Below are 10,166 nucleotides of genomic sequence, written 5' to 3' on the forward strand. Positions count from 1 at the left end.
ATGTCATATCTAGCGGCCTGCGTCTCTGTATGTCATATCTAGCGGCCTGCGTCTCTATGTCATATCTAGCGGCCTGCGTCTCTGTATGTCATATCTAGCGGCCTGCGTCTCTGTATGTCATATCTAGTGGCCTGCGACTCTGTATGTCATATCTAGCGGCCTGCGTCTCTGTATGTCATATCTACCGGCCTCCGTCTCTGTATGTCATATCTAGTGGCCTGCGTCTCTGTATGTCATATCTAGTGGCCTGCGTCTCTGTATGTCATATCTACCGGCCTGCGTCTCTGTATGTCATATCTAGTGGCCTGCGTCTCTGTATGTCATATCTAGCGGCCTGCGTCTCTGTATGTCATATCTACCGGCCTGCGTCTCTGTATGTAATATCTACCGGCCTGCGTCTCTGTATGTCATATCTACCGGCCTGCGTCTCTGTATGTCATATCTACCGGCCTGTGTCTCTGTATGTCATATCTACCGGCCTGTGTCTCTGTATGTCATATCTAGCGGCCTGCGTCTCTGTATGTCATATCTAGTGGCTTGTGTCTCTGTATGTCATATCTACCGGCCTGTGTCTCTGTATGTCATATCTAGTGGCCTGCGTCTCTGTATGTCATATCTACCGGCCTGCGTCTCTGTATGTCATATCTACCGGCCTGTGTCTCTGTATGTCATATCTACCGGCCTGTGTATGTGTGGTATCCCCCAGAACTTACAGGACTCGTGCTCCCTTCAACTGACATGTACATTGCCTTATTGTACCAGGTGCTCCATGTAGGACCCTATGAGAACCTGTGTAGCCCAGACTTTTTGCCAAAAAGGACAGCTGTATACTCTGGGCTGCCATATAAACAGACATAACCTGCAGCTTTACCCTTTCCCCCCTTTTTCTTGGAGCCTAGCAACAGTGGATGGTGTGATGGAGGACACAGCCCACACCTCTCATCTGATTGGCCAATCCCTAGAGAGAACCCAGAGGAAGGGTGGAGTGATGGAGAGATTGGTGTGAGGACTGGGGGGTGCTGTAAGCTGGGACAGCAGAGAGGACAGCAGAACAAGCAGTGGGATCCTGAGTGAGTTGCAGAGGCTGAGTTCCTGTGTGTCAGTTCCAGAGTATCCTGTCAGCCCTAGTATCATTGTGCAAGTCCCAGCAGCAACAGCAAGGAACTCCTCTGGAGAGAGAGGGAGTGAGATCAGTGAGGTTTCATCAGTAACAGCTCACTGCCCATATAAGAACAGAGGAAGTAGCAGCTACAGAGAATGCCCTATCCATGCAGAGACAGTGCTGTGAATACAGCAGCCAGAGACAGCACTGAGAGGTAACTCCATCCTCAGGGAGGATTCTGTACAAGTAAACAGGCTCCCTGCTCACACACTGTCTACAAACATTGCAGCTGGCACTACTCCAGGAGTATAGAACCACTTTTGTCTGTGGCACAGCATAACTTGTTGCCAGCAATAGCACAAACTGCCTCCTCTTACATTAAATGCCCTAAGTCTTAGTAGAAAGGACAGCACACACAGTGCTAGTGCCACCGATGCTTATCTGCCAGGCCTTACAGACCAGTGACATTGTACATCAGATGAACTGTGACAGCCAGGTTACAGTGCAAAGGAGGCCTGAACAGAACTACCCAGAGTGAATGGGAAAGGCAGTGGATCAGTTTTCCCTCAGTGTGGCCACAGAGAGGACAGGCCTTTATTTACACTACAGGGACATGTCTAAGAAAGACTAAATATATATATGCATATATATCCACGTGTGGACACACTCTAAAGGGGGTTACAGACCTGTGCACAGGCGGAAGAACATAAGTTGTACTAATACTTCTGAATACATGGGATACTCAGTAAGGGTAATCAGATAATTGTAACTGGTAACAAACTGTTTTTCTTATGCATGCATATTTTGATGGTAACAGCTTGAATATTTGAGTTAAGGTTTGAATAGTATAATAAGTCAATATAACCAATTCAGGTAAACGTGCATAACTGCTGAGAAGGACGGTGATGGGATATGCAACACCTGAATAATTAAACAGTCTATGACAGTATTGGCATAATCTACGGTGTGAAGACCAACTGTTTATTATCTGTACTTGATGATTTACTGTAACGTATTACTATTATTCAAGTTGTTTGATTTTCCCACTGCCTTTAATAAACCGAAGTTGAGTTGACTGCTCCCTGAACAACCCACTTGTGCAGACGTATATCCCTTACATCTCCGAAGTATCGTGAACGAACTTCCATCTTAAGTTGGTATCCCGGTACACAGATAGTGTAAAGCGGACATAATCACCAGGTAAAAGATCATCTACTCACCCAATAACATTGTCCTTTATTTGCCCGGGTACCACATTTGGCGTCAACGAACAGGATCCGAGTGCAATCAGGAGAAAACTCACTAATTGAAAGATGGAACAACAACAGGCTGCAGGAGGAGGAGCACCACCGGTAGTACAGAACCAGGAACAAGAACAACAGGCAACCCCGGCAACGACACCGAATGCTCCAATAACCTTACCCTACTACTTTGGGGCGCCGTGGCTTCCAACCTATAGCGGAGATGCCAACAAGCCACAGTGTACCACGTTTACAGAATTCAAAAATAAACTCAAATCTATGTTCCGGTTGTATACCTTGAACGAACAGCAGAAAGTCGAGATTCTGGTAGGTCAACTCACAGGGTCAGCTCTAAGAGAAGTCATATCCTGGCCCACTGAAAACAAGAAAGAGGTAGACCAGATCTTAAAGAGATTGTCCACTACTTTTGAGACAAAAACCCTCCCCGAGTTAAAAATGAAGCTGTATGCGCGCAAACAGCAACCGGGCGAGACCCTCCGAGACTACGCCCTGAGTTTACAAGAAACACTAAGAGCGATCCAAGCAGTTGACAAAGATGAAGTCAGAAATGCAGACGAAGCGCTAACGATTCAGTTTATTGAAGGAGCCTCAAGGGAGAGTGTCAAAACCCAACTACGACTACTCAAAATGCAAATGCCGGGGAAAACCTTCCTAGACTTCAAGGAAGCCGCCATCACAATAACTGGCAACCAATCGGGAAGAGAAGAAGAGTACCCAGAGCTGGTGGACTTCAGAGAATCCTCAGAGCTGATGGGAGCTACTGCTTCCAGTCCCGAAAGACCGAAACGAGTCAGAGATCCAGTGGTGCAGAGTAGTCAGCACCCCTCAGGAGATCAGATACAAACCCTACGCAAGCAGATGGAAGAGTTAACGGTGGGGATGGCAGAGATCCAGAGAGAAATGCGACTCCTAGCGAGACCACCGACACCCAATTCTGGAGAACCTAGATGGAGGTCCGAGCGACAGAGGTCGGCCAGAAGACGCTGGGAACCACCTCCAGAGTACGGGCGGCGGCCTTCAGACCAGTTCGACAGCCAGGGTCGTCCCGTTTGTCATCGATGCCAGGCAATAGGGCATATTGAGAGGAACTGCGACCAGATCGAACATTTAAACTCCAATGCCCCGAGGACGGAGACCGAGCCTCGGGGGACACAATAAGGTTAAAACCAACCTCTGAAGAAGGATGGCCACACTATGGCAGGCAATGCCATATAAATGCAGATGAGTTAACCGACATATTAAATACCGACACTCCTGTCCACACAAGGAAAATTTCAGGAAAGGTCATCTGGTTTCATGTGCGACGTGGGTATGGATTCATCAATCGTGATGACACCAAGCAAGATACATTCATTCATTATACGGCCATACAGAGGAACAACCCCAGAAAATACTATCGCAGCCTGGGAGAGGGAGAGATGGTGGAATTTGACATAATCAGGGGAGAGAAAGGTCTACGAGCAATCAACGTCACGGGTCCAGGTGGTGCTCCAGTGAAGGGCAGCAGGTATGCAGCAGATCGCAGGCATTATTGGTGCCATCCACACCGTGGAGGTCATCCACGTCACTACCGATGCCATGGAGATGGAATGTATTCCACAGAAAACGTGACAGAAAGTGTAAACCAGAGGCCATCTGTATGCAGTCAACAGGATCCTAATGCCGAATCGCAGAGTGCATTATTGGGAAGAACAGCTAACCTTGAGAAACCAAGTGGATATACGCAACAGAACCTGCAAGAAACTGTTCGGTCGTTTCGGTGTGGACCTACGATGATGGAAGACACCAATTCCAATACGGCCTACCTCAATCCGGCTCATTCAAACGCTACTGATCAGGACCGGGAAGTAGAAGTAGTGACCCACAAGGCCACAGAGGAAGACTTAGAATCCTCTAAACCCAATGCATCAGATTCAGTTATGCTCATCCCTAAACCTCACCATCCTGCAAAAACCCAGGGGGAAGCTAAAGAGGCCGTGAAATGGCTCTTTCCAGAGTTGCATCGTCCTGACTATGAGTACACCTCAATGAGTGGTGAAGAATTTATCTCACTGTTGCAGCAGGCATCGAGAAAGCCAGGGAAGAGGCGCACAGGGGTTCTAGCCCATTAGTTATAGACCCTTCTCATGTCTGATCTGTAATGATTATACTAATGTGATTTTCAAACTTGTTTGCTCTACAGTTACTAAATGCATTGAGGTTTAAAACATAATTGTTTCAGTACCTGCAACCCAATGTATTTCATGTCAGTAAAATGTCAATGTTGTGAAAAAAAAAAATAATGACTTTATGACTATGTGGAGAGACGAATGCGTGAGGACACGCATCATTCAAGCGGGGTTGAGTGTGGTATCCCCCAGAACTTACAGGACTCGTGCTCCCTTCAACTGACATGTACATTGCCTTATTGTACCAGGTGCTCCATGTAGGACCCTATGAGAACCTGTGTAGCCCAGACTTTTTGCCAAAAAGGACAGCTGTATACTCTGGGCTGCCATATAAACAGACATAACCTGCAGCTTTACCCTTTCCCCCCTTTTTCTTGGAGCCTAGCAACAGTGGATGGTGTGATGGAGGACACAGCCCACACCTCTCATCTGATTGGCCAATCCCTAGAGAGAACCCAGAGGAAGGGTGGAGTGATGGAGAGATTGGTGTGAGGACTGGGGGGTGCTGTAAGCTGGGACAGCAGAGAGGACAGCAGAACAAGCAGTGGGATCCTGAGTGAGTTGCAGAGGCTGAGTTCCTGTGTGTCAGTTCCAGAGTATCCTGTCAGCACTAGTATCATTGTGCAAGTCCCAGCAGCAACAGCAAGGAACTCCTCTGGAGAGAGAGGGAGTGAGATCAGTGAGGTTTCATCAGTAACAGCTCACTGCCCATATAAGAACAGAGGAAGTAGCAGCTACAGAGAATGCCCTATCCATGCAGAGACAGTGCTGTGAATACAGCAGCCAGAGACAGCACTGAGAGGTAACTCCATCCTCAGGGAGGATTCTGTACAAGTAAACAGGCTCCCTGCTCACACACTGTCTACAAACATTGCAGCTGGCACTACTCCAGGAGTATAGAACCACTTTTGTCTGTGGCACAGCATAACTTGTTGCCAGCAATAGCACAAACTGCCTCCTCTTACATTAAATGCCCTAAGTCTTAGTAGAAAGGACAGCACACACAGTGCTAGTGCCACCGATGCTTATCTGCCAGGCCTTACAGACCAGTGACATTGTACATCAGATGAACTGTGACAGCCAGGTTACAGTGCAAAGGAGGCCTGAACAGAACTACCCAGAGTGAATGGGAAAGGCAGTGGATCAGTTTTCCCTCAGTGTGGCCACAGAGAGGACAGGCCTTTATTTACACTACAGGGACATGTCTAAGAAAGACTAAATATATATATGCATATATATCCACGTGTGGACACACTCTAAAGGGGGTTACAGACCTGTGCACAGGCGGAAGAACATAAGTTGTACTAATACTTCTGAATACATGGGATACTCAGTAAGGGTAATCAGATAATTGTAACTGGTAACAAACTGTTTTTCTTATGCATGCATATTTTGATGGTAACAGCTTGAATATTTGAGTTAAGGTTTGAATAGTATAATAAGTCAATATAACCAATTCAGGTAAACGTGCATAACTGCTGAGAAGGACGGTGATGGGATATGCAACACCTGAATAATTAAACAGTCTATGACAGTATTGGCATAATCTACGGTGTGAAGACCAACTGTTTATTATCTGTACTTGATGATTTACTGTAACGTATTACTATTATTCAAGTTGTTTGATTTTCCCACTGCCTTTAATAAACCGAAGTTGAGTTGACTGCTCCCTGAACAACCCACTTGTGCAGACGTATATCCCTTACATCTCCGAAGTATCGTGAACGAACTTCCATCTTAAGTTGGTATCCCGGTACACAGATAGTGTAAAGCGGACATAATCACCAGGTAAAAGATCATCTACTCACCCAATAACATTGTCCTTTATTTGCCCGGGTACCACATATGTCCATTTCCATCTTACCGCACTGCGTTTCTTTACCTCCCTACCCAAATGCATTTCTCTATATCCTCTTTACTGGACACGGTTCGTGTATAACCTCTCTACTGCCCTGCGTCTCTCTACTCCTTACGGACCTACCTCTCCGTAGCCTCTCCCTACCATACGGAGTGTCCATATCTTCTTCCTACCGCTGTGCAAAACCCTATCCTTTCGCTACCGACCTGCGTTTCGGTGCATTCTCTGTCTTTTGTCCTTTTTATCTCTACATTCACTTGCTACCAACAGTGTTTTCAATTTCTTGTGTGACGCCCGCCATCTCTCTATCCCCTCCCTCATTACATGCGTTAAATCAAATAAAAAAAATTACCAACAATTTGATTTCTACCTACATTCTGTACAAATAACATATTATTAACACACTGCGTTTTTCATCATGCCCTGCGTGCGCTGTTCATGCCGTCGCAAGAGGCTACACCCCCTTCACCATCGCACGCCCTTTAGCCGGGCAATATTTAACCGCTACCAACATTATGATTGCAGGTAATACTCCATAAAATACAAAAACTAAGGGGGCGTAGATCCTTACGACGGTGTGAAGAGCGCCCGTAGGGTGCGATGAATCACCTAGTTATAGAATATCTGGCTAAAAGTCACCATAAAAGTAACATTAGGTCTTTCATTTAAATGCATGTCTCGTCATCTGAACACAAATTGTTCTTAGTCTATTACATTATCATTTTTAAAAAGGCACATTCTCTCTATCAGGTAATTAGAACACAGAATATCTCTTTCACATTAGCAACATGTTTTCAATTATTTCTAAAAACATTACCTTTTTTATTTAAAAAAAAAACCTGGGGACTTTTTGCAGCTTTTTGTTACAGAGTAGATAAAAGGAATTTTTTTTTACTTGATAAGAATACAAGAATACAAAGAATTTTAATAAGCGTGAATCTAATTAGAAGTACTGATGCGCAATAGATACTGCCAGTCTGTTGTGTGTGAGAGAGGACGTGATAGAGCGAGAATCAGAGAGAGAGAGAGAGAGAGAGGACGTGATAGAGCGAGAATCAGAGAGAGAGAGAGAGATAGAGAGGACGTGATAGAGCGAGAATCAGCGAGAGAGAGGACGTGATAGAGCGAGAATCAGAGAGAGAGAGAGGACATGATAGAGTGAGAATCAGAGAGAGAGAGGACGTGATAGAGCGAGAATCAGAGAGAGAGAGGACGTGATAGAGCGAGAATCAGAGAGAGAGAGAGAGATGTGATAGAGCAAGAATCAGCGAGAGAGAGAGGACGTGATAGAGCGAGAATGAGAGAGAGCGAGAGAGAGAAAATACATGATAAAGCGAGAATCAGAGAGAGAGGACGCGATAGAGCGAGAATCAGCGAGAGAGAGAGAGAGGACGTGATAGAGCGAGAATCAGAGAGAGAGAGAGGACATGATAGAGTGAGAATCAGAGAGAGAGAGAGGACGTGATAGAGCGAGAATCAGCGAGAGAGAGGACGTGATAGAGCGAGAATCAGAGAGAGAGAGAGGACATGATAGAGTGAGAATCAGAGAGAGAGAGAGGACGTGATAGAGCGAGAATCAGAGAGAGAGAGAGGACGTGATAGAGCGAGAATCAGAGAGAGAGAGGACATGATAGAGTGAGAATCAGAGAGAGAGAGGACGTGATAGAGCGAGAATCAGAGAGAGAGAGGACGTGATAGAGCGAGAATCAGAGAGAGAGAGAGAGATGTGATAGAGCAAGAATCAGCGAGAGAGAGAGGACGTGATAGAGCGAGAATGAGAGAGAGCGAGAGAGAGAGAGAGAAAATACATGATAAAGCGAGAATCAGAGAGAGAGGACGCGATAGAGCGAGAATCAGCGAGAGAGAGAGAGAGGACGTGATAGAGCGAGAATCAGAGAGAGAGAGAGAGAGAGAGGATGCAATAGAACGAGAATCAGAGAGAGAGACAGAGAGAGATAGGATGTGATAGAGCGAGAATCAGAGAGAGAGAGAGAGAGGACGTGATAGAACGAGAATCAGCGAGAGAGAGAGGCCGTGATAGAGTGAGAATCAGCGAGAGAGAGAGGCCGTGATAGAGCGAGAATCAGCGAGAGAGGCCGTGATAGAGTGAGAATCAGCGAGAGAGAGAGAGAGAGAGATAGGATGTGATAGAGCGAGAATCAGCATGCGCGCGAGAGAGGGATGTGATAGAGCGAGAATCAGAGAGAGAGAGAGAGAACGTGATAGAGCGAGAATTATAGAGAGAGAGAGAGAGAGAGAGATAGGATGTGTTAGAGCGAGAATCAGCGAGAGAGAGGACGTGATAGAGCGAGAATCAGCGAGAGAGAGAGAGGACGTGATAGAGCTGGAATCAGAGAGAGAGAGTAAGGTGATAGAGCGAGAATCAGCGAGAGAGAGAGAGAACGTGATAGAGCGAGAATTATAGAGAGAGAGAGAGAGAGAGATAGGATGTGATAGAGCGAGAATCAGCGAGAGAGAGGCCGTGATAGAGCGAGAATCAGCGAGAGAGAGAGAGAACGTGATAGAGCGAGAATTATAGAGAGAGAGAGAGATAGGATGTGATAGAGCGAGAATCAGCGAGAGAGAGGACGTGATAGAGCGAGAATCAGCGAGAGAGAGAGAGGACGTGATAGAGCTGGAATCAGAGAGAGAGAGTAAGGTGATAGAGCGAGAATCAGCGAGAGAGAGGCCGTGATAGAGCGAGAATCAGAGAGAGAGAGAGAGAACGTGATAGAGCGAGAATTATAGAGAGAGAGAGAGAGAGAGATAGGATGTGATAGAGCGAGAATCAGCGAGAGAGAGGACGTGATAGAGCGAGAATCAGCGAGAGAGAGGACGTGATAGAGCGAGAATCAGAGAGAGAGATTACGTGATAGAGCGAGAATCAGCGAGAGAGAGGCCGTGATAGAGCGAGAATCAGCGAGAGAGAGAGAGGACGTGATAGAGCTGGAATCAGAGAGAGAGAGTAAGGTGATAGAGCGAGAATCAGCGAAAGAGAGAGAGAGAGAGGACGTGATAGAGTGAGAATCAGAGAGAGAGGGATGTGATAGAGCGAGAATCAGAGAGAGAGAGAGAGGATGTGATAGAGCGAGAATCAGAGAGAGAGAGAGGACATGATAGAGTGAGAATCAGAGAGAGAGAGAGGACGTGATAGAGCGAGAATCAGAGAGAGAGAGAGGACGTGATAGAGCGAGAATCAGAGAGAGAGAGGACATGATAGAGTGAGAATCAGAGAGAGAGAGGACGTGATAGAGCGAGAATCAGAGAGAGAGAGGACGTGATAGAGCGAGAATCAGAGAGAGAGAGAGAGATGTGATAGAGCAAGAATCAGCGAGAGAGAGAGGACGTGATAGAGCGAGAATGAGAGAGAGCGAGAGAGAGAGAGAGAAAATACATGATAAAGCGAGAATCAGAGAGAGAGGACGCGATAGAGCGAGAATCAGCGAGAGAGAGAGAGAGGACGTGATAGAGCGAGAATCAGAGAGAGAGAGAGAGAGAGAGAGGATGCAATAGAACGAGAATCAGAGAGAGAGACAGAGAGAGATAGGATGTGATAGAGCGAGAATCAGAGAGAGAGAGAGAGAGGACGTGATAGAACGAGAATCAGCGAGAGAGAGAGGCCGTGATAGAGTGAGAATCAGCGAGAGAGAGAGGCCGTGATAGAGCGAGAATCAGCGAGAGAGGCCGTGATAGAGTGAGAATCAGCGAGAGAGAGAGAGAGAGAGAGATAGGATGTGATAGAGCGAGAATCAGCATGCGCGCGAGAGAGGGATGTG

At 46.5% G+C, this 10,166-nt stretch overlaps 1 protein-coding gene across 1 annotated transcript; it reads left to right on the forward strand.

The window, feature by feature from the left end:
* The first annotated feature begins 699 nt into the window (after window positions 1–699).
* Window positions 700–6,212, forward strand: LOC134957280 (uncharacterized). Its single transcript, XM_063939048.1, has 2 exons — window positions 700–5,334; window positions 6,187–6,212. The coding sequence occupies exon 1, from the start codon at window positions 2,416–2,418 to the stop codon at window positions 3,520–3,522; it is 1,107 nt and encodes a 368-aa protein (XP_063795118.1). The 5' UTR covers window positions 700–2,415; the 3' UTR covers window positions 3,523–5,334; window positions 6,187–6,212.
* The last annotated feature ends 3,954 nt before the right edge of the window (window positions 6,213–10,166 follow it).

Source organism: Pseudophryne corroboree, chromosome 9 (genome assembly GCF_028390025.1).
Source record: "Pseudophryne corroboree isolate aPseCor3 chromosome 9, aPseCor3.hap2, whole genome shotgun sequence".
Classification (NCBI taxonomy): domain Eukaryota; kingdom Metazoa; phylum Chordata; class Amphibia; order Anura; family Myobatrachidae; genus Pseudophryne; species Pseudophryne corroboree.